Source organism: Strix aluco, chromosome 2 (assembly GCF_031877795.1).
Source record: "Strix aluco isolate bStrAlu1 chromosome 2, bStrAlu1.hap1, whole genome shotgun sequence".
NCBI lineage: Eukaryota > Metazoa > Chordata > Aves > Strigiformes > Strigidae > Strix > Strix aluco.
In genome coordinates this window covers 116,339,621-116,365,148 of record NC_133932.1, presented here as the reverse complement: position 1 = coordinate 116,365,148, position 25,528 = coordinate 116,339,621, and the positions used below count along the sequence as shown (strand labels likewise).

Here is a 25,528-nt window from a genome sequence, read left to right as displayed (position 1 = left end):
GCTACAAGTCTCTTATCCCACCTGGATGTGAAAAAGTTGAGTGTCACACGACTTCGGCAGCAGCTCCATGGATGTGGTGACTGATGGCTAAAGTGGTTCCTGCCCTTACCAGTAGGTCAGAACTTGACAGTGCTCCCCACACCATCCCATTTCCTTCAGCTCATTTATCACATGGACTCACAAACAGTTGAGCTGATCCAACTGAGATAGGGCAAAGATGGGCCAGTATGGCCACAGCTGGTAACAAATGGCCTGTAAAACTCTTAAGCCAGCCCTGCAGCCACATCAACAAAATCCCATGGATTCACGACCCTTACCCTGGAAAAACACTGTTGTTAACAGCTTGTGATTTGGCCTGGTAGCATGCTACTTCACCAAAACAGCAGCTTTCCTTTCCCATCACATCTCGGAGGTTTGAATGCACGAGAGCCTGCAGCCAGCATGTGGCAGCAGGCCCCATGTCAGGTGCATGCAAGTCTACCCATGTTGCCACATCACCTTGTGCCAGTAGCAGAACCACCCTACAACAGCAGAGGCAAGGCATGTTGCGAGCTTCGGCCAACCCCCATGTGCAGCACCCAGACTGGATGTAGAGTTCTGGGACCAAAATCTCTACTCTTAAGTCCACAAAATCCTCTTCAAGTTGGTCCTTAAGGTTCTATGGCTAAAAACAGGACAAAGCTATTCCTTCTGATGACAAGCAAGGATGATTTACATTTTCTTTTGTCGTTAACAATGTCCTAAGGCACAAAAGCCAAACAGATTCCTCCTTTGACTCCTAAAATCACATGGACAATCCACTCTAGCCTTCATTTTTGAGGCTGTTATTCCTAAACTTCTTTCCAGACTACTTATTTGAACAGAAGACAGTATTACCAAGCATCTTTTAAAAATAACTTCTAAAAAAAGCAGACACTAAACATGACATGCCTCTCTGAAAAGCAACAACCCTAAGAAAATGAGATCTGTCTGCTTAGATTGCCTTCCATTTCTAAGCACTGCAAACATTAATGTGTTTATGTATTTCATTATATGGGGTGGGGGTCAGGCATCATTGTCAGCTGTCCCAAAGCCAACTGACTTAACACAAAGTTGAACCTGGCTAGTATTGCCTTCAGCCTTTCCAAAATGTGGAAATTGACTCAATTTAAACAGCTGAGAAGAAGAAAAGGCTAACTGTGGCTTGCTGCTTTTCAGCTATCCTCCTTTTGGTATCAGTGCTGTTTACTTCTTGTCCGTAAATGCCTCACTTTGCACTTACTCTAGCTGGTGCTTGGTCATATTCTCTACAGATAAGGTGGCAAGATAGTTGCTATTGTAACATTCTTTTCCTACTCACTCATTTTTTTCAGAACTAGTCACCTTGGACATTGAAGTTTTCCATGCTTGGTCTGTACGGAAAGGTGGTTTTTGTTTGTTGGTTTTGTTTGTTTGTTTTTTTAATTAAATCTAAACCTTCTGATTTAAAGAAGTCCACTTACATAGCTTGACTGAAGTCGAAATTACTTCTGTGTTCAAAAACTTGAAACTCCTTCTCCTATCAGGTTTTTTCTTCCTTTCTTTAGAGGAAAAAAAGCTAAAGAACAGCTCAAGGCAACAACAAAAACTGATGAACTTTGAAAGTGTCTGGATACAATTTAGAGCAAAGCCCTGGACATTTGGTTGATCTGCAAAAAGCCAAATTGCTTTTCTTTAAGCTCTTAAGTATTTTGTAACTGCCCACTAAAAAATTACTATCAAGTACAACTTTAGTTTTCTTGTACTTACTACACATAACTTAGTACTTTATTATTTGCCATGAATCAGAGACGTGAATGCAGGCTGTCGTGCCTCTTCCAAGACCAGGTTAGCCAGCAGAGGAGCCGAGGCTGAGGCAGACTGCTGAAGCCATTAGGCTGGAATAGTTGTTATGGAGCAGTTCTCCTGCTGTGCAGCCTGGAGGGAAGATTTCTTCTCTCCCCTGTGGAGATCCCCGGTGCCCAACCCAGTAACTCAGGATTAGGCATCAGAGAGATTGGCCCCTTAATCAGTTTTAACTCCCATCTTGTTATGTTCTCCTTGTTTCTAATCTTTCCTTTCAATTTACAACTTCATTTTGGCCTTTGTGCTTATACTGTACCTCCGTCAACTTTGACTTTGCTAGCACATTTGATCACAGCTCTAAATCCTTCTCCAGGTCACCAGGTTTTAACCCTATTTGTGCACTAGATCTCCCTCAAGGTTATGTGATAGGCACAATCAGGATGTGAAATAATTAATTGCTCCGGAGAAGGGACATGTCAGCTCCAACTAGTTTGCACTACCAGCTGGGCACTTGGGTCTCCAGTGCCAGCGGGAGCATAACTCCCTCTGCCCAGCTTCTGAAATCCTCTCTGCCCTCTGCTCCTTCCTATCTCTGCCCCACGGCCTCCCCACTGCTTAACTCAGAACAGAATCAAACCTAGTAATTTCAAGTGCCTCACACATAGGGGTTAGAAATGCCGGAAATTAACAGTACATATTAAAATGAAAAAATAATGTTATGATTTCTTACTGATATGGCACAGGAGGGAGAGAGAAAGGGACAAGTGTAAAATAAAACAAAATGAGGCATTTTCCACCTACCATACATGAATGTTTACCATATGGAATCAAAGAATTTAAAAAAACCCACTGATATCACTTTATGTGCTTTTTGCTAGTAAAAGGAGTGTAATATCTTTTTACTAGAAAAGCTGCAAGGAAAAATCGTAAATATGCCAGTCACTTTGTTGTGTATGCTGGTTGAGAAATCTTGCCTTTGCTTCCCAGAAATGGTGTGAAGAACATCTGGAAAAATTGATAAAAAGACTCTGCAACCTCAAAAACCAAAATACACCTCTCCCCTCTTCAATTTCATTTTACCCTCAGCTGCACCGGACAGGCCGGATTCAGATCACAATCATGTGTATCCTGAGTAAATACGCTGAAGTCAACACATTCATGAAACAAGAATTTGGCTCCAAACATCCAATGCTGTTTAACTAGTTGAAAACACAAGACTGAGTGTTTCAAATAAGATTTATTGTACCTGCTGATAGGAAGAGGCCTTACTGGCATGGTCTCCCTATTCAAGTAGACGTAATTTGAAATGCATCAATAAAGAGACAAAGTGCTTTGAAATATAATGAGCCCAAGCCTCGTTCCTCTTGATCTTAATGAAAAAGCTTGCCTCTTCCTCGGGAACCATGAGATCAGGTCCTCAGCTCATTCATGGGTTTGTTAAGAGAAAAGTTAAGTCTGTTTTACCATTTCTGCTTCAGCCAGTGTGAGGCTGAGGGCTCTGCCAGTCTCGCCTCCATGCATAGCCACAAGCCTGAGTCAGGTTTCCCACATTCTCCTCTTGCTCCTCCCCAGGGACCTGTGGAGTGGGCAAGTCTCCACGGGTACCTGTGTCAGTTCACCAATTGAAATGAGACAGGCATCTGTCCTCATCCACCAAATAAAACAGAGGCTAAGATAAGTAAGACATCTTGCTTTCAGGGTGAGAGCTGGTCATGCATGTTTCACTAAAGCAACAGAGTTTAGATTTGGTGAGAAGCACTTAAATGAAAGAATCTCCACCAGCGTGTCTCCTTGTTGGATGTAGACAGTGGAGAGACTGTGGGGAACTGCTGTTTTAGGTACAGTGAAAAACAGTATTTGTTTTATGAAATGGAGATGAAAGAAAGAGGTGGCTAGCTATCATCAGTGGGGGTCTGAAAGCAAGAGTAAAAAGGCATACTGAAAAATGCTGCACAAAAGCAAACCACAGTGCTTCCTTGTCCTTCACAGCTATACCTCACTAGTTCTGTAGTCACTTCCCTTCACCTTTGTTAAAGACAAAACACTGCCTCCCAGATTTCTGAATAATTTGAAGAAATTCCTCCCAGTACTTCAGTGATGCAGGCACTTTTCTGCAGCACCTCAGACAGGCCCTTCAGCTTCTTGTGAAGTACATAAACTGTGAAAGTTACACAGTTCTTCAGTATCAAATAATTTTCTAATCTCAGCCACCAATGGATTGAGAACAGAACAGAAAAACAACTAAAAAGCTACTTTCAAAGGGAGCTCTCTGACAATTCCAAGACAGAGAAACCCTCTGAAACAGGAAATCTACTGTCGCAAAGAGGGTGCTGCACAGTTTTGCTTGCTCTCCATTAGTTGGCCAGTGGAGCAATGAAGTGACATGGGCTTCCAAAGTAAAGTTTGCTTTGGTCCCTAATCAGGCTTTACTCCACCTGAACTCCTGCTGACTTCAATGAGAGGTTACACAGAGTGAAAAGTGAATGTGGACTTGAAGATTCAGCCCTTTATGAGCCAAAATATAGTTGCAAACTTATTTAAAGACACAAAAATCTCTGCAGCTGAACTCAATGCCACTTTTGAACACAAACCTGTAGAAAAACTGTTTGTTTTCTTTGTGTAAATCTTACATGTTAACATGATTAAGTCTGCTGGGCAGGTGTCTCCACATGTCCATGTTTGTTTTGGCACATGAGCTGCCCCTCTCACCTCTCCAAATTCATGTAAATTTAGTGTTAAATCCTGCCTTTTGTTATGTGAGAGTGCCAGGGAGCCTCTCTCCCTTCCCGAACCAAGGCTTGCTCACATCGCAGCTGGGCTGGAGTCCAGCCCAGCACTGCTGGATGCCAGGCTGGGGAGGGCAAGTGCAGGTACTCATCTTCCACATGCAGGCAGGCGAGCATGACATGGGATCCATCACCAGCCCCTTACTGCACACACTCTCCTCTGCTTCTCAAGCTATTTCTGGAGTTGCTAGTTTTCCAGATACTTTTTTCCCCTGATGAAATCCCCTGCTCCTGGAATCATCTGATTTTGTGATCATCCCAGCTTTCACGAAAAGTAAACTTTTAGCTCTCCAGATGAGATATATAGAGAGATGAGAACATGACCTTTTACAGCTCAAAACAATACACTTGATATAATTTCCAAGCATCACTCTAATATTATTTGCAAAGTTTTTGGGATCCAGCTGTAGTGCTCAGACTGCTGACACACTTCCTTGTGCAGACGAGATACTCCTTGATCTACCGCTTGCCTTGCCGTTTGCTCCCTGCCATTGGTAAGGCAAAAATTTGCACCTGCTTTTTCAGATCGATACAAGCAAATTCCATTTTAGAAACTGTTCAAAGAGGCTAAGATTCAGAAGCATGTAATAAGCACTAGTGAAGACATTTTTTATTAACCCGGAAAAATGTGTCTAGCAAGAAGAGTTGGCCAGGTGAAGACCCTCTAAGACAGGATACGTGTATTTATGTATGAAGTGGCACATGCAGATCTCCTGACACTCCTTCCCCAAGTGCAGTGAGGACCCAGGTGCTATCCCGCTCACATTTTACAGAAATTCAGCTGAGCCACAGCAAACTGTTGGCATCCTGTTGTGCAAGCCTAGATGCACTCACTGCTTTCTGGGCTTTGTGAATTGCTTTTTGTTTAGCAGATTAATCCTAAACATTCAGATCTCGCACCTCATTTTTTGTCTAAGGTCTAGGCAATGATAAAAGCAATTAGCTCCCTAAACCCTTCTCTTATCTGTAATTGGGTGTGATATTTCTGTTGTTTTTTTGTAAAAAACACTGAACAAAAAAAAAAAAGGCTTCCACTATGTGGCCCAGGAAAATAGACCCTGATGACAGCCAGCTTATCTTCCACAGCTGCCTGAACAAACCAACACCTAGTGGATGTTTTCAGGAACAATTCCAACCAAGAGCTAACACTGTTACTTGGAGGTGACGGACAGACCCGTGCAGTTTTAAAGCAGCTCTCCACTTCCCATTAGAAATGAGAAGACTCCGGTTACTTCCCCTTCCTGCAGTGTCACATTGCCAGAAACATCCCAAGGGCAATGGAGCTGCAGGCAAGAGGGGAGAGCAGCGCACACGCCTCAGCACTCATTTTCACCAGCCTCAAGGAAATATTTAAAAAAAATCAAAGATCATGAACCAGAGAGGCTGTAACTGCAGAAAGTTCCCACTTTGCTTCTTTCCCACCCTCACCCTTACCTTTGGACAAGCACACGATTTCTAGCAGGTGTGAAAGAGCCAGGAGACAAAAGAGATAAAAGACAGAACAACTCTGAAGAGCACTCAGGAGGCCACATCACAAGCACAGCACACCAGCTCCTAGCAGGCAGAGGCACTCTACCATTATCTAGTTCACAGATGGACCACCCAGAAAATCTGGGAGCAATTAGGAAGGAGAACAAACAAATTCATGGAAAGAAGGGGGGAGGGAGAATGGGAAGGAGGGCCAGAAGGGATTCCTTACATCATCTCCATGCAAGCGTTTCGAGAATGAAGTGAAGCTATATGGAGGAGGAATGCAGATGAAAGAGTTTGCAGTGAGAATGCAATAAAGTAAAAGGCTATGAAAACATGCAGCATATGAATGAATTACAACATGGCCATTACATTTACAGAAAGTCAGGACAGTGTGTAAACAGAGAAGAAACCCATCAAGTTCATGGAGACACATACACGCACATATAAACAAATCAAATGCTAAGTCTATCTCACTGTTAACAACAGTATGTCAAACCCACCTTGCAACCAGTGATTAATCAGGCAAAAAACGGACTGACTCTCCACTCTGGTTGTCAGTAACTGGCACTAAATACTGTCAGGAAAACACAAATGCTACAAACTGAAATGAGTGCAACTTTACATCCTATGCATGGATAGGAAGCACAGCAACAGCTAAAGGGGCTCATACTATTGGAGCTGCATACCTGGAACGGCCAGTTTTCTGCTGACCTGGATTTCACTTGCCTGGCATCTAATCAGTCAGCACCTCAAAACACCAAGTTACACTTTTCTTGCCTGGAAGGCTGACCTGACTTTGGTACCAAGCCCTTAGGCTCCAACTGACTTCAAGGTGACCGCTCAGTCCTCTAAAATCAAGGCCCAATTTTAATTAATGCCTGATTTCAGGCATCTTTGTTGGTTTTAATTGTGGCATAGAAGGTTGCTTTTGTTGACCAGTGCTGCAAAGTTTGCGTTTTCTTTTTAAATGATTTGATGTGCAGTTCATGACTTTTGCAAGTGAGCACAATTTATGCACCGTGTTTTATAGGAACCAAAAGTCACAGCAGAAAAATGACTCAAAATAAAAACTGAACATACCAAATGTTTTGAAGTGATCTTAATCAATAACACTGTGTTTACTTTGTCTTGGCCTCTGAAAAGCAAACTCTGGTCACTAAGGACATCTTATAAACACATTGAGGTTCAGACAAGCATTTTTCAAAGTTTTTCAGTTTATTATAATCTTGGTAAACTCACTCCCTGATAATTTTCCCTAAAAATAGTGCTTATTAACTCACGAGCTTAGTTGAAAAAAAATCTACTATCCGCTCGTCTAAACAGCAGCTACAATATGGCAATTAGTTTACCTTAGAATAGACATCAAAGGCTCAAAGGATGACCCTGCCCCAGAAGAACAAAATCTTTTAAAAGCCCCATTCCACTCAGTTTGCTAGTTTATAAGGTTTGCTAAAATCCAGTTTAATGATCATGTAGTTTCTTAGCAAGTCATGTGGTGCCATATTGTGTAAGGAACAGAAGCATTAGTTTGAAAACCTTTTTGAACTTGGGAAGCTTTTCCGACCAGCTGATGCAGAACCACATTCTGAGATGGTAAATGAAACTGTTGGATGCAAAAGCCTCACTATGATTTTCTTTAGCTTCTTTCAGAAGAGACAAAAATTCCCACATAAGACATACTCTCCCCTTACAATGAAAGACTCAATAACAGCAATATGTTCAAGTCCATATGGTGTGGATATAAGGGAGAGGCACAACGTGAAACTGAGAACCCTGAAAAGCACAGGCCTGTAAACGGCAGTAGAAAAAAGCAAAAGCATTAAAAAAAAAAACCCATAAGGTGAGACTGAATGAAGTTGTAGGACACACCGGATTAGCCAGTTCTCCTTTTAGCTACAGTCTTCATATCCTGAGTCGCAGACAGTTCCCTCCCCTGACATGGTTATCAGATTGAGGTTTTTTTTTTTTTTGGATGACATACAGCAAAGTCCTTTCAAAACCAGTCTGGCCCGGTGGCTAGATAACAGCAACATGTTGCTAGGCAGGAGACTGAGCTGCAGTTTCCAATACAGCTTCACAGCAGTAATGCAGGAGAAATGAAACTGGAAGGGCTGATTTCAGTGGGGGCAACAGTCATACATGAAAAGGAACAACAATAAATAATACAGAAGAAATGTCTTACCCTGCCTGGAATCAGATTTGAATGGTGAATGAGAAAGATGGAGGGGAGGGGACAAGAAGGGTCTGTTTTAAGTATCAGCATAGACATGCCCCACCTCTTTCCATTACTGTCACGAAGCATGGCTTTTCCCAGCTCTCCTGTCTTCATCTCCAACTCCTGAACTTGCTCCAGTAAAGTTTTACGGTAGGTATGCTTGGCCCTGTACCACAAGAAAGACAAAAAGAAAAACAAACCAAAAGAGCCACGTGAACATTTGTTTTGCTACAAAACCCCGATTTTACTCTCAGATAAGAGGTGCAAGGTCTTCCTTTGAAGGATTTGGGAAATAAGGGACAGTGTATGCATGTCAGTTCAGGTTCACGATACCTGGGAAATATTACATAAGAAATGAGAAATTAGGTCTTCAAATCCAGCAGAGCTCATCTGCTTCAACACAACAGTCAAAATCTAACCAAGCAGCAAAGCTATGGGACTATGGAGACCTGACACCACTACCACGGGACTGCTCAGGACCCGGGCATTCAGACAAAAGATCTGGGATTCATTGAATATTCATGTCAGTAAAACATGATTCCACTCTGTCTTTTGAGCTATGTGTGGGACTGCTCTGAAAACCTGAGGAGAGTCTCAGATAATAATTGCCATTCAAGCCCTTTTATTTTCATTTATCAGTCTCACATGACTTGGAAAGGCACTTCTCTCCCCACTGCGCTTTCAAAGCGACAGTAACAAGACTGGCTATGTCCTATTTTCTTGGCTTGGGGATTCAAATACCAATCCATGTACCACACATGCAACCAAATTTTGGAGAGCAATGTCCCCCGTGAAGAGACTTGGGCCTTTTTTCCCCCAGTTTTACCTACTGCTCCAGTATTGTTATACCTAAATTATACTGATATGAGATAATCTAGTCCCCTCTGTCTTGACATGTACAAAACAGTAATACAAAACGCAGGGATCTCTCTTCAACTGGCAGTTTTTGATCAGCTTCCTCTTTTGTGTCACTTAAAGAAGGACAAGTATCCTGTGAGATAAGATTGATTTGCATGTGACTGCACCGTAAGCCTGAAAACAAGACGGAGCCAAGCTGGCTGAGACACCACTTTGTTCATAGCATTAAAATAACATTCTTCAACTCTAGAGATGGCAAAAATTTCTTTACAAGTTGTATAAAAATCTTACATGCACATACTATAATCTTTAACCAATGATGTAAACCAATGTCAAACTCTCTCTAACAGAAGAATAATAACTGGTGTATATGTAAAATATAATGAAGATGTATTTACTTTTAAAAAGCATGATTGTTATTATTCCTTCCATGGGGAATAAGAAACAAAGACCACAAAATCTTTGCTGATACTATTTTAGATGACAGTGCCTTGATATTAATACTAGGCTATCCAAGTCCTCTGGTCTTTGTGGTGCTGAATTAGGCCCAAATGTCTCAAAATGAGAAGCCAAAATGAAAACTACTTTTCAAAACACATCTGCATCTAAGAGGGGAAAAAAGAGAATAACAAAAGATGAAGCATAGGAAAATCTGGAGGTAAAGAGTATCAGAATGTACTTAGAAGAGCACCCTATTAAAATAAACCACAAAAGGTGTATGATTTGCAAGGGAACACCAATGTACTGTGACAGAAGAAATCAGCGGCAAGGATATTTTTAAAACACATAATGTTTCAAGAATGTGAGATTACTAATAGCTACGCAGAAATTAATTAGATTCAAGTTCCCATAACTAGTTAGGCTAATGATTAGACTGGTCTCCTCTTTGAGGAAGGGAAACTATAGCAATTAAAGTAAGAAAGCTTTGAGCTATTAACTTGTATAATCTTTACAGTTGACTTCACTATCACACTTTGAGTAAATGCATTGAAATTTTGACCTTGAACTCATCTCTTACCTTTTAAAGAGGCTGTACCTACTATTGCAAACTGGAAGACTGAGCATGTTTGGAAGTTTTAAAATCCTTTATAACCAGTTTTCCCACAGACAAAACCGCAGAAATTGCCAAGTTATTCAATCTCTCCCAAGGTTCCTTGTTTATCTTGCCATACACCGGAAGAGATGAGAGACATTTTTCTTTTCCCTTAGAGTAAATATTGAATTCAAAATTTAACAGAATGGAGCCTGAGCAACAAAGTCCAATTAGTACAGCACAGTACAAGGAGGCATTGCACTAATATTTCACAATATGGAAAAAATACTGTTGTCCTGAAGTTGGGGGTACTGAAGTAATTTGTTAGTAGTGTGAAATGATGAAATATATGGGCTCTGATGTGGCTGGGTATCCATAAAGTAACAATAAAACTGCAGGTAATTGTTATGCATTGAGTCACTCCTTCGCTTGGAAGCAAGAGCATCCATGGAAGAGTCAGTAATTAAGTATTTACAGAAAGGGCATGAGCTAACCTATTCACATGTTTCTCCAAAAATAAATACTGAAAAATACGCTATTACAATTGCCTCAGAGTCTGGACTTGCTCCCATCTGCAAATATTCCATAGACTGCTAGCAACAGGACTAGATACTTCATGACTTTTTCACAACGGCACATTATTGACTTACGATACACGAAAAAACAGGTTGAAGTCTTCACTTTTACCTTGTAGTTTACAAGTGGCCCTAGATGCACGATCTGTCCTCAATAAATTATGACATCTTGTGTTCGATGTTACTGTTCAGCTGAAATTTGATGTGTTACATAGAGACAAACTCATCTTTCCCTCACAACACTGGGTTATTAAGATCATGGACCATAAGAATGGGCAAAGGGTTATCTTTATATTTTGGGTGGTCCTTCCCCATCCAAGCCAGGGAGGTGTATAGCTTCATGTCACTGCTCTAGGAGGGTCTTTATGGGGTTCAGGAGGCCAGAATCTGCCAGGGAGAAGCATGGTAACATTCATAAACTTTTCTCAAGCCTGATGACACCTCTACTCTGGTTCATTATCTTCAACACCATATTAGGAGTCTTGCACTCCAGGAACTACAAGCATGGGCAAGGATGGGAAGAGCTCCTCATTCCTTCTCTCTTATTTACACTGCGGAGCTGGCAAGTGCAACATGTTCTTCCCCCACAGTAAAAAAACTACACGAAGATTTTGGTAATGATTGGAAAGCTCAGGAAATTTTTCAATGTAACACAAAATATTTAGACACTGATTATTAAGAAATTCTTGCCCTCTTGCCTAATTTTGCTGGAATACATTCTATGTTTTTATGATTCCCACACAGCTTTGTGGCTCGGCTATTTCAAGACTTCCTAACAGCAGTGACAGACATTTAAGTGACATGTGCCAACTGTGAGGAAGCACTCACCTTATAAAGCTCTGTTCATTTCAATGGCAGCACAACTGGGACTTTTATAAGGCAAAAAGCAAGCCACTGAATTCAGGGTAATGGACCAAAGTTAACAATGTGGTATTGCAGCCAAGTAATAATAATAAGCTTCCTTCTCTTTTTAAAGAGAGTTTTCCACATTTCCTTGATTCACTTGTAAGGAAAAAAGAAGTTAATAAAAAAGCCTGGAACTGCAGAGAACATAGGAGATAAGAGGTGTGTTGACAACTGTAGCCTGTGCAACAAAGGGAACATGTAAAACTAGCTCTTGCTTCCAGCAATGCAAGTTTTAATAGCAGATGCAGCACAGCGGTTTAGAAACAAAGATTTGTATGAGTTTGAAATACACTTTACTATGCCTTTTAACCTTCTTCCAGACAAAAACTCTGTACCATATTTATGGTTTTCTGGCAGTATCTTATACTGAAATTAGGCATGTACCTTTTGGGCCACATGGATGCTCTTTCTGCAGACATATGCTTCATGTCCAAAAGAAACTTAAAGGGATAAATTCCATGACCATGAGAAGTCAGAGCTGCTGGAATTTTATGGCCAAAATCAGATTCTGCTGAATTACAGGCAGCGATGTGGTGTAAGTGCTGCTGTGGAAATGTGCCGGCTGATTTCCAGAGGCCTTGGGCTCAAGTTTTGAATGGCAAGCCTCTTGGAAAGGAAACAGACCTTTACTCCTTCCATATGGCAGTGCTGATAGCTGTGTCATTTCTTTTATCCTAGTTAAAATGTTAATGGTGTTAATTTTTCAGTGATGGGTTAAAAAAAAAGTCTTCCTCAGAGAACAGATTTTTTGCTTAACATTGATAGGAGCCTCCTGTTTAATATCTGTTGGGAAAATATCAATCATACATGTTTGTCTAGAGAGCTTCACAATCTCTGTACATTCTCTGTCTCAACCACTGAAAGGATTATGTTGCCGAGATCTCTCTAAGAAATGTTAAAGAACAGGCTGAGTCAGTAACAGAGTTTTAAATGAGTAATAGCTGAGGATGAGCCTGCCTTGGTCTGGCCTGTTTTAAATTCTTGAGTTATTTTTGCCAAGAACTGACAGGAACAGAGGACAACTTCAGGACATCCAACTATCATGAAAACATTGCAAAAAATAAAGTGTAATCTTGGACACCTAAATATATATATTTGATCCCAGATGCTGTAAACAGTTCAGGTCCTATTTGGCTTTAATCACAAAAGTACTCCCACTGACTTCTATGCAGGTAATTTTAAATAATGTCTGACACAGGAGCAGGGCCTTTTATGCTAAATGAATTGTAAGGGGTTTTTTTAGAGCTTTAAAAAGCAGGTCACAGACAAAGTTAAGTACCTAAATTTAAACATTTTGGCCTCACCTTTAGAATTTTAAAATAATTTTCATTTGGAGAAGTTTAATGAGTGTAACAAAAAAACCCTCTAGTGTGCTAGACTATTAAATCATAGTTTGGCCTGAACAGAAGTTTTACATTACGATACCTAGTTTTAATTTTAGCAGAGTAGCTCGTGAAAATCAAGCTGAGGAAGAAAATAGGAAAACATTTAAGTACTTATTGATTGACAGATTTGCCTACTACCAGTTTAATTTAGCTGTGTTATCAACCCCATAGGAAGAAAAAAAGATTTTCAGATATATGCATATGACTTGATTTATCCTTTTATGCCGGTGTTCAAAACGTGCCTGTGTTTGGGAAACTTTAGGCTTTTTTCAGTATTTTCTGCATTTCTCTGTAAAGAAGATTGGTGGACTTGGCAGCGTTAGGTTTATGGTTGGACTTGATGATCTCAAAGGTCTTTTCCAACCTAAATGATTCTATGATGCTAAGAATCTTCCTTGGCTGACAGCTCATTCCTGAAGCAAAGGGTTACGTGTTATGATACTTTCACTTTGAGCTTTTCTGACAAGCGACAAGCTAACCTATATTCCCTCTTCACTCCAGCTAGGATCAGCCTTTTTACCCCAGAGTTGGAATGTCCTGGATCCTCCTCGCACGAGGTTATTACATACCTATGTAATAAAACCTTCTTTGTTGTAACACAGCTTTCCAAGGGAAAGGATGAAAGCTTTGGTGCTTAACACACTTAAAAACAAGGTGAACAAAACACCAGAAATTCTAAATTAAAATGATACTTCTGCATTTCAAATTGCAATGGTAGAGAAGGTAAGTTGCTTCTCTTTAAATCAAAGTTCTTAAAGTTGCTTGCCTTCTGCAGTGCTCTGAAACCAGAGTTTTGAGAGAATGAGCTTATGCAGGCTTCTATTTCACAAGGGTTGTTCCTCCTCTCTGGGCAGGGAAGGAATCATTAAGACTTTACTTCACCCACCGAGTGCAGAGTATTGTTCTTCTCTCAGTTAAGTCTTGGAAGACCCACTGTTGAAGAAGAACCTACAGAGCAGCCGACAAAGAACTGGGAGCTTACTGAGTATGGATTAGAATGCCACATTTTTACTTTCTACCTAACCTGAATTATTTTCTCCTTTTTAGGAATAGGAAATCTCTGATGTCTGACTTATATTTGCCTTTAACTAAAGAGTGGACAACACAAATAATCATAAGGTGACACACCTTCATTACTCAGATAAGGCTGCCTCCTTCAGATTCAGGAGTAACTATTCATTCTCTCACATTGCTGGTTGCATTGGCAGGTGAAAAATGACTCCCACTTTACTTTGCTCAGAGGTCTTCCAAAGGAGTATCACCATTTTGCATTCACTGAGAGGCTTTGCAGTTCTTTCCAGAACAATACTGGACTGGACAACATTCTGCACACAGAATAATTCTGTAACACCAAGAGAACTGGTCTGGGACTTACGCTGTCCACGCCACGTCTTTAACAAGGCACGCAGTGGGCACGAGAAACAAGCCAAACCAGAAGTATCCACATCTTAAGACCATTCCAGCCTGTGAAGAAAACAAATAAATCATGAGTAATTTCAAGCCACTACATGTTAAGTAGTTGTTTACAAGGAAAAGGTAGAGTGATGGCATCAAACAGGTACTGCATCCATGACATGAGCGATGTTGAAATTTGGTGGTGGTGGTAAGTCTCATCAACTCTTAACAGAAGTTAGGCCTATAATTCACAGCCAGCAATGACATTTCTCATTGCGAACATTCATTATGATCTCAAATTCCTTAGAAATTTTCAAAAAAATCAAGCGTTTTGACCAAATCTTGCACCAAAATTGATTTGTGGATACAGGCAGACACATTTTCTCTTGGCACCATAAGCACATTTAACTTGCATTCTGGACTATCTTTTGTGCCCTTTGCCCACTCTCTTTCTACCCACTGTTCTAGATCTCTGAGCAGCATCAAACTGACGTGAAAAAAAAAAACCATTTCTCACTAAAATGTTTCAGTCATATACCACTTAAATACAGCACTCCCTGTTCAAACTACTGCTGCTTGAAACCCAGGGTGGGAAAGATTCACTCCTGTCCCATAAATGGCTTTTTCTACAAACAAAGAACACAAAGTTTATATTTGCGTTTTTCTCATTGTTGTAATGCTTGAAGAAAGAGCTCAGGAGGATTTAAGAAGGAAGATATCTGGAAACTCTGCAAGTCCCAGCATACACACATAGTTATGGAAGAAAGTTGAAATACAGCACTATTTACAGAAAAGCTATTTTAAATCATCAGAGTCTTCTACAGATAAATCAATGGTAAGGCCTGGGTTTGCTACATGGAAGACTCGACACAACCTCACCGCCTCTTGCATACACACACATACACACTTCCCGTAAGAATAATTTAAGTTCTGTAGTACATTATAAACAGAAAATATTTTTCTTTTTCTGTAATGACTCATGTGCAGCACACAACTAAACAGGGGCTGAAAGGTGTCAATAGCATTTCCAGTGGCTAGCCACATAGTTATGGATGCTGCCACATCCCTTCCCCAAAAGCTTTACTTCTCAATATTTTGTATGCCACATACAATACATACACACGTATCTGTCAGTGTTGACATGTGATATTGCCCAAGTCAGGGAAGCCTATATCCATGGACACTGAACTAAAGCAGCTGCCTCCCCAGTGTAATGTAGACTTGGCTGGCTCAGCTATCCCTCACTGTTGTAGCACATGAGAGCAGCAGCCTGCAGCGCTGAAGCATCAGGGTATTTTACAGACAAACACAAAGATGAGCTACAGAACATGGAACCAAACAAAACTTCTACTAGCCTTTCAAATACATTGTGAGAAGACAAGATTTGTAATTATACCCTTTGTAAGAAAAACATGATTGATCACAACAGAAGAAGCTTCCACCACTCACTACAGCAAAGCTTTAAAACTGAGAAAAGCCATCACACTGCATTGCCAGGACGCCCACCAGTAGCACCCAGCATCTTCTCCCAGTGCTGATCTCTGTTTAAAGTTGCCCACCTCACAACTCCGTCATATTTAGCAGCAGCTTGCCCTTGCATTGCCAAGTAGTGAGTACTTCCAAAGCGTTTTTCACTTTTGAATGTTAAATCCTCCGTGCTGTTGCTGGACTGACAGATCAGTGGTAAATCTTGTACTGAAGGCAAGAGCAAGCCAGACTGTGCTAAAACATTTATGGACACTTTGCCACCCACACAGACAGTAAGCAAACACATTCCAGTCCCAGGAACAGCTCTCAGTTATTTGTGAGCCCTCATGCCTCCTTTCGCATGAGAGTGCCAGAAGCACATTGGCAGTATTGATCAATGCTTATTTAAGGAAAAGGATGTGCAGGAATAAGAGGGAAATCATAACTTCATTGTTAGCCGAAGAGCTGAACTGTAATAACACAGTGGCAAAACATAATGAGATTTATCCTCATGCCTTGCTTTTCTTTGGCTGTGATCCTGTAAGTGCTAGCAGTCTAATCACATCAGCATTTCCACTGACCATCCTTCCATTGCTTCTGCTAACAAAGGCTAAAAAAGGGCCACAGTATTCTATATGCATTTTCTGCTATTTTTGCTTCAAATATTTTACGTTCCACTTCTTGGTTTTCTAGCTGAAAGCAGCTCGACACGCTTTCGAAGTGCAGAACAATGTATGTGTTCAGTAGAAGTTTAAATGCTATTAATTGTTATTATAAATGTTGACATCTCAATGGCTACAAATTTGGACATCTCACATGTTAAGCTTGACACCAAAAAAACCTCAAGACAAATACTTTTTGCCTGCAATTATACATTTTGCTAAAGTATTATTCTGTCCAAAAACTGCGCTGTAACAGTCAGACTATTCATCTCATCTGAACCCTGTCAGACACTCTATTACTGGCAAACCTTTTTCCACACAACCCTCTCCAAGATTTTACTCCATTCCTGAGCTCATCTAGAAGGTTTCTTCTCTGCTCATCTCTAGTTTCCTGTTGGAGTTATATGACTGCTATACTGCGTGACAGTGAACTGTTTTGTCTTGCATGCACAGCTCTGCCTCTGAACTCTGCCTCCTCTCTGGCAGGGTTACACCATCTGCTCACAGGACAGGAGCTCTTCAGTAGAGGATTCACTAGAAACTACCTAACACATTCTGGGCACGTCCATAAAGAACATTTTTAGGATATTATGAACAGAAGCTATAGTAAGAACACCTATATATCTCAACAAAGCCTTTCTCAGGCTTTACAGCTGCTGCTGTGCTCCACTCCAGTTGTCCAGCTATTCGTTACATCTGTGAAGACAGTACTGCAATAGATCTTCAGTGAAACACAGCATTTCCATACCCAGTCCCAATGAATAACACCCTTCAGCTATCAGTTATCTCCCCTAGAGAAGAAAAGCAGAGCTACTAAACAGGAATCACCACCATTTTTTTTTAAGGTCACAGGGAAGAGGATTAGAAATTGTTTTTTAAACAAATTCAAAATTTGACCAGCTCTGTCATCACACAGGCCCCTTGATACACAACTAAGTAATTTTTATTCTGTCTACTGATGTAAACATTAGTGACTAGCACATCCAAAGCCAACTATCAGAAACCATTCATCATATGGCTCCCCAAAACCACTTGAGACTAATGCAAGTGCTTCTGCTGAAGACATTGCAGCTTAAACTGCTGCCATCAGAAGACTGCCTTCCAAGCACTGACGAGGCTGCCACAGTAAAATCTCTCATTTTACAGTAGTGATAACATTTGTTAAAATGAAAGAATGGGAACAAGAAAGAAAAAGCTAAGCTCCAGTTATTTCAGCTGAGGAGCAAACGATTTAGGTCCCAATACCTTTAACCTCTTGTAAAATGGTTTTGTAAGGGTGCCCACTTTCTTTTTTTTTTTAAAAGCACATCAAAAAAAGGAATAGTACTGGCCAGTCAGAATGAGCAGGAAGATCTGCTCTGTACTATTGTTTTAAAAAGACTACGTTAAAGTTCTGTTTTGTTTGGTTTTTTGCTTTGTTTGCTTGTTTTAAATCAAGGACATGCTCTACATAAGCCTATCGAACAGGCAATAGTTTGTTTTAAAAAAAAATAAATCTTAAATTGCAATATGGAATACATTACAAACTATCTTCTCCATTTTACTATTATTTCTTAGTATGCAAATAAGCATCATTCATAGTTTTCCTTTTCCACTGTGGTGTGTTGACCCTTGCCAGGTGCCCACCAAAGCCGCTTTATCATTCCCCTCCTCAGCTGAACAGGGGAGAGAAAATATAATGAAAGGCTCATGGGTTGAGATATGGATGGGGGATATCACTCAGCAATTACTGTCACAGACAAAACAGACTTCACTTGGGGAAATTAGTTTAATTTATTACTAATCAAATCAGAGTAGGATAACGAGAAATTAAAACCATATCTTAAAACCACCTTCCCCCCAACCCCTTCTCCAGGCTTAATTTTACTCCCAATTCCTCTACCTTCTCCCCCCATAGTGGTGCAGTGGGTCAGGGAATAGGGGTTACGGTCAATTCATCACATGTCATTTCTGTTGCTCCTTCTTACTCAGGGTGAAGACTCCTCACACTCCTCCCCTGCTCCAGCATTGGGTCCCTCCCATGGTAGACAGTCCTCCATGAACTTCTTCAACACAAGTCCTTTGAATGGGATGCAGTTCTTCACAAACTGCTCCAGCGTGGGTCCCCCACAGGGTCACAAGTCCTGCCAGCAAACCTGTTCCAGTGTGGGCTCCTCTCTCCACAGGTCCTGCCAGGAGCCTGCTCCAGCACAGGCTTCCCACAGGGTCACATTCTCCTTTGGGCATCCACCTGCTCTGGTATGGGGTCTTCCATGGGCTGCATGTGGAGATCTGCTTCACCATGGACCCCCATGGGCTGCAGGGGCACAGCCTGCCTCACCATGGTCTTCACCAGGGGCTGCAGGGGAATCTCTGCTCCAACGCCTGGAGCACCTCCTACCCCTCCTTCTTCACTGACCTCTGTGTCTGCAGAGTTGTTTCTCTCACATATTCTCACTCCTCTTTCCAGCTGCAATTGCACAAGTTTTTTTCCCCCTTCTTAAATACGTTATCACAGAGGCGCTACCACTGTTGCTGATGGGCTCGGCCTTGGCCAGCAGCAGGTCCAACTTGGAGCTAGCTGGCATTGGCTCTGATGGACACAGGGGAAGCTTCTGGCAGCTCCTCACAGAAGCTACCCCTGTAGCCGTCCCTGTAGCTACCAAAACATGCACCAAGGTGGTGCCACTACTTTCAACAACAACTTCCAGGGAGAAAAACAAGGCCAGAAGTGCCCAGGGATGGGAAGTCAGATATCTAGACTGCTTTGGTATTCTTATCACATCATGGTTAGATAACAACTGGGAACCAGTAAATGATTCAGACAAAGCAAACAAGGGTCTCAATCATCTTAAGATTGTTCAAGAAAAGTGAGACAAAATTTAAATTCATACTTTGAATAATAAAAGCTTTTTATTGCTTCATTTCCTCATATACCCATGCATCCTAACTGATAAAAATGGACAGCAAAAGCGTAAGATCACAATGGAAACAGTTGGCTTTGTACTTACAGAGCGACAAAAGTGATTACTGGAAGCGTGCCTGGATCATGATCACAGCTCTCTTCACGAGGCATGGATAAAGACCCAATAAGCTGCTCAGTTACAGTTTCATATTCATTCAAATTCCAGCTTTATACAATAAGGATCCAAGTTCAACCTGCAGTCAGGTGGTCAGTCAGATCACTTTGGTTCCCACTAGTCAAGTGTGGACGACAACACAGCACTGCCTTTGGCAGCATTTTCAAAAGGAGGACAGGGAGATGGCCACATAATTATTTTGAGGGTTTCACATACCATAACAGCAGAAGGAATGTTCACTGCCATCAGTGAGATACTATTGATCTAGACATCTATGGCACTGAAGGATCCAGCTGATGAGAGATATGTGGCTGGAGCTGCAAGTGCAACTCTAGAGCCTTGGCCCTGTTGCTCCATATGCATTGCTTCAATAATCAAAGCAGAAAGCAGTGCATTGCCAGCAGGCAGTTAACCCCCCACCTTAACGTAGTCAACTGAGATGCATTAGGTAGACATCTCTGCCAGTACCTGTCCTCCATCAATTCTGGACCAGTGGCTTGGTCTGAGCACACCACTTGAGAAGGGCCAAAGCTGCAGCAGTGGAATCCCAGCTGGTCACTCTGCTCCCATCCCATGTTAGGCAAGTCACTTGGAAGCATGTTTGTTATTCAGTTGATGAGGACAGTCTTCTTCAAAGCCTGCCTCAGCCCACCACTCTGAAGTGCTACTTCTAGGGTCTTAGTCTCAGCCACTTTCCCACTGACAAGAGGGTGCTGCTAGTTTGGGCAAACAACTCCATCCTATTTGTCTTGAAGTCCCAGTGCCTCACTTGATGGCATGGTGTATGGACAAAAATATTATTCTTCATGAGAAACTCAGGCATTAACACCGGGTCACATCATAGCAATGCTCCTACTTCACTCTGTAAACTCCCAGATTCCTGGGAAAGATTACCTTTCCTTTGCTCTGCAACAATGGGGCTGATTCAGAAACTGCTTTGAAGGTCCAGGAAATATTTTCAGCAGAAAGTTAAACACACTCCACCCCAAATCTTGAAATTGTTGCATTTTTAGTGTTGTTAAAGCTCAGACATCTTTGCTGCGTTTTTGTTTTGGTTTTAAATGTTTTTCATTAGTAAATTTGAAGCCTAACTTCAGTAGGAAGAGGAACAGATTCCATGCATGAAGAAACTACCACAGATTATGAACAATATCACTGTGCAAAGTCTCCTGCAAATATGTGATACATTTACAGTTTGCAGACCATTACCCAGCCCTGTTTTCCTTTAGAGAAGTGCACCATGCACCCTCTGCATGTTCTGAGTTTTGTTCATACTGAATGTTTCAGTGCCAACACTGGGTAGTTTTCTTGTTTCAAAAGACCTGGAAGTTTAAACTTGAAAGGACAAAAATATGAAATTCTTATCAACCAAGTGGCTGAATAGATCTTAAGGTGACATAGGACTTGTCATATACTAACCCTGTAAGCACCTGCCATGCAATAACTGGAAGATATGTCATATAGCTAACTATTTTTCATAAATTATTCTGAAAGTATCAACTAGCAATGGCTTTCTCCCACTTTAAGTGATAAACCAGCATTTGTTAGATTCAGTCAAAACCTCCTACTATTTCTATTTGCTTGTGTGGAATGATCACCATCTCCACCCCATGCTGTTATATTGTACAAAATACACAAATTTTGTAATAATTACTGTATTATACAAGATCCTTAAAGTGCTACAAGCATCAGACCTAACTTAAAGACCAAATATATTAAAAACCAAGTGCAAAGAGATGACAAGGTTTGCTTGTGGTCACACAAATCAATTGCAGAGCTGGGCAGATTGCCAAAGTCCCTCAATTAAATCATACTACACAGAGACTGAGCCTACTGGAGCCTGACTATGAAATATAATCAATATCCAAGAATGCAGTCTCAAGGATTTTCCTGGTGCATGTTGGAACATAATCTAGCCTCAACATGAGCGGGTGCTTAAGAACTTTTTCCCCCAATGCAACTGTATCCAGCTCCAGGCTGGACAAATTTACTAGATTCAGGGCTGACAGGTGTGATCAACAGACTTACTAGCTACCTATTCAACAAACATCTTGGCTCTAAATGTGCCTGAAGAATAACCCCTTTGGGTTAGTGGTAAAGTGTTAAAAAATGAGGCAGAAGAATTTGATTTCCCCTCCTGCTTACACCACTGGGAGTCAGGAGTACCTCAAATGAAATCAGCGGAGCTCCACCACTGAAAGGTTGGCTGGATATTTCCATGTCTGAAATAAAGATGTGCAATGTTTTCCATAATGTAAGAGTTTTCATTCTAAAATGACTCAGATGAAAACAATGACCTCACTGGCTGGCTGGATTTAACACAATGACATATTGGTCCAGTCTCAAACCTATTTCCTCCCTCTCCCAGTCTCCACTCATACAGCCATATTCCCTTGAGAGCAATAAAAGGAGGAAAAAAAAAATCAGATACCTCACTCAGATATTTTTTCCCCTTTTCCTCAATTTTGCCAGTCATACTTGATACCATATGGAAGTCTAGAGTAAGAAATCTATCCACTGTCTAGCTTCCATGACAGAGTTATCAAGCTTATTGGTAATTTTAATGTAATACCTGGATATAAGCGTAGGGAGGCACAACAGGAACAGTACTTTAAGCAAAAAGAAAAACGCCAACACGATATCACAGAGGCATATATTCAGCATTCCTAGTAAAGTCCAAGGTATTTTGAGATATAGATCTCACGCTAGCAGCTTTTTGTTAAAGATGTTGCTAGTTATGATGGTTAAATGGAAGCATGAAAATACAAACTAAAGCAGAGAAAATCCAAAAAAATATAATGGCAATTCAAAAAAGATAGATCACTTGCTTGAAGTTCTTTCATGATCAGAAAATTCCAGAAATAGCCAGCACAAAGCTACAAAACCAAAAATTAATATCTTCAAGGGGAAAAAAAACCCCAACCTCACATACGCTGACATGATTTTGGAGAGGTTAGAGCTATAACACTATAGGAGCACAGTGAAATCCTCAGATCTTCTACTCCCTCCTTTTATTTCCTTGATAAGAACTGTTTTTTCATAATAGAGGAATACAGCAAAGTAGTAACCTATTTTTGTTCTATTTATTAACGTAATTTACAGAAATTAATATTTGATATATAAATGAACATATCATTGGCCAAACGTGTCCCAAAGGGTGTTAATAAGCTGGTTTGTGTTAACTAAGAACATATTCTACGTATGCAGCCCTGCCTGAGAAAAAATTACTAGATCTCATTACTTAATTAGTATACAACACCACCAATTAAACAAGGAGCCTACCCATGTTACTCACCATTATTATGCTGATATCAGAGAATTAAGAAAATTAATCAGATGGTGTTTTAATTTGATTTTATGGTTCACTGACAGTGTAAACTCTGATGCAATTTCATGAAGCCTATTATTTCTTTTGGTCATATAAGACAATATAATTTTATTTTATTGCAGTTTAAGATGAACTCCCAGTTGAGGATGTGAGACAGTAGGCCCGTAGTTAGCTACCTGCTGATGGGTGGTGACCTGCCATGGTGCTGTAACTTCACTGAGCCCAAGTAAAATCTGTATGAAAGTGTGCTTCCCAGCATGAAAGAAAAGTCACTCCTATAGACATCTTTCAGAATCTTTGCAGGTTTTCTTTCCTTCCCCCTCAAATTAAACCAACACAGGCATGAACAAAAAGAAGAAAGTAAACCTGAAGCAGTAACTTTGATAGACCTGACAATGCAACCGTTTGTCTTGTTCACCATTTCATGCACTTTAGCATGAATTTCTACTCTGCATATAAAAAGAAATTTATACTTTACATTATGTTTCCCCTTTTGAAGTCGTGTTCAGCATGTAACCACTCTTGTTTGGTGCCTGTAACATTTTCTGTGCAGGTTTTAACAGTAACCACCCTTGTATAGTAGCTGCCCTTATTTAATAATTGTGCCTTTATCATGAAAGCTGCAGGGGAAAAAAAACCCTAAATTTTACAGAATCCACCTTTGAATTTAAACCTCCAAGGAGTAATTATGTTTAGCCAAGTTACACCCACAAAAAGAGCCAGAAGCTTCAAATTTCCTGCTTTGTGTGTTCAAATTTTCCAACTGTGCTACTACAACAGCACTAGTTTCATCCCAAACATGTATTTGTTTCCAGATACTCCCTCTTCCCCAGTGTTAGCAAACTAGCATCCTTGAGTTAAAAGGTGCTCAACCAAGAGCAGAAAAATCACTTTCAGGAACGCTGGTCTTATTCCACCTCTACCATATTTTCACAGTATGAATTCGGGCATGTGTCCTAACTTTAGAGAAAACATAGAAAATACAGTCAACCTCACTGGAGTATTCTGAAAATAATTTTCTTAACAATTGTTTTAGTAGCATATTGAAAAATAGGTTTTTAAAACATTAGTATCAAATAACACTTCTCCCATCTCACATTACTGTTCGACTCACTTTTAAAAGAAAATAATCTTTGAAGTCTGCATTTATTCCTTTTTTATTTGTTTTTGCCTCTTAGTGTATCTTTCTGCTAAAGATTTTTGGGCTTTTGTAGACCATTTCAAGAAGTGGGATTAAAAAAAGAAGACAAACCTCACTAACTAAGCTACACTATTAAATATTTCAGGTTAGTATAATTAGGAATCTATCCACTCACCCAGACCATCTAAACAGTTTTGCCTTCTGAGTGAAGCTGCTGACCAAAACTCAAGTTCTACAGCACATACAAAGATCTGGAATGACCAGTGACAAAACTGTCATCAATATTAGTTGAAATTAGATTCTGCTTCTTGTCCCCACATTCGGCAAGTAAGTTGACTTTAGCAAGCCTGTGGGTCTCCAGATCCCTGAACTAACAATTTAAATGGGGCATGCAGACACCTGTGTGTGCAGGCAGCTTGTCAGAAAGTACTGCAACTCTGCATATGGTTTGCTGCTTACAGTGAGCTACAGCATTGGAACCCACAAATGGAAAGCACTCTTGGTTTTGATATTTTGCTTATAAACTTAATTACATCTCAGAGATTCCTTAACAGCTCAAGAACTCCAGAAAATGCCTGATAGCCGCATAGCATGAATTAGATCTAGGAACTGCAAGACTCAGAGAAGTAGATCTTTTTCAGTTTTTCACGCTGGGGTTTGGGCTCATAAATCAACAAGCAGGTTGAATTCTTACTGAAGTCAATAGCAGCTGAAAGTACAACACTTCTATAGAGGGGGCTCTGCATTCTACAAAACTACATCCTCTAAACTAAATTTTATAGATCATCTGTTTTCAATCTGTTATAGCAATTGTTGACTTGAATCAGGTAACAGTCATTACCTACCCTGTTATATTTCTCTAGAAAGAGTAGCTCAGTTATGTTACATGCTTACCTGGGATTTTATCTTCACTCAGCTACTATACTCAGTTGTTATGCTCTTAAAGCATATTCCAAATGTAGTTAGCTCAAAAGGTTTCGTTACCATCATATAGTCTCTCTTGAAGGCCCTAAAGACTTGGGGTTATTTCAGCATGACTGCAGTTCAACTCTGATCAATGGAGTCTTACCACAAACGGGTACTTTTTCCTTTTTCTCATAAAACCTCGGTTCTTTCCTTCATTTCATTGTTTGAGCGCATACGACCTCTTCATAAAACCACCACGTCTTTGTGACTTGTATTATCATGTACAAGGTACATCTGCAATCATTCCCACCACACTCTCTTGCCAAAACCTGGACATGCATGCTGACTCTCCCTTCTACCTTTCACTCTTTACTGAAATCTTCATAACAGCACAATAGATGATAGTAAAGAATTACATAAATTCTCCTTTCCACATCACAAATCACAGCTACAGCCACAGATGCCTGCTCTGAATCTATAACTGAATTTTAGCCAGAAGTTAGCTTCCCCGCCCAGAGAGATGCCTGACAAGCTTC

General features: G+C 40.6%; 1 protein-coding gene across 3 annotated transcripts in view; it reads right to left on the bottom strand.

The window, feature by feature from the left end:
• ATP8A2 (ATPase phospholipid transporting 8A2) overlaps positions 1-25,528 on the bottom strand; it is a 353,217-nt gene that overhangs the window by 23,636 nt on the left and 304,053 nt on the right. For 2 of the 3 annotated variants that reach the window (XM_074815984.1, XM_074815985.1), the window contains 2 exons: positions 14,410-14,498; positions 8,339-8,443 (listed from right to left, as the gene is read on the bottom strand). In XM_074815984.1, the coding sequence (XP_074672085.1) occupies positions 8,339-8,443; positions 14,410-14,498 (194 nt within the window). Of the gene's footprint in view, positions 1-6,288; positions 6,326-8,338; positions 8,444-14,409; positions 14,499-25,528 lie in introns of all 3 variants that reach the window. The other variant, XR_012622101.1, reaches the window with a different exon arrangement.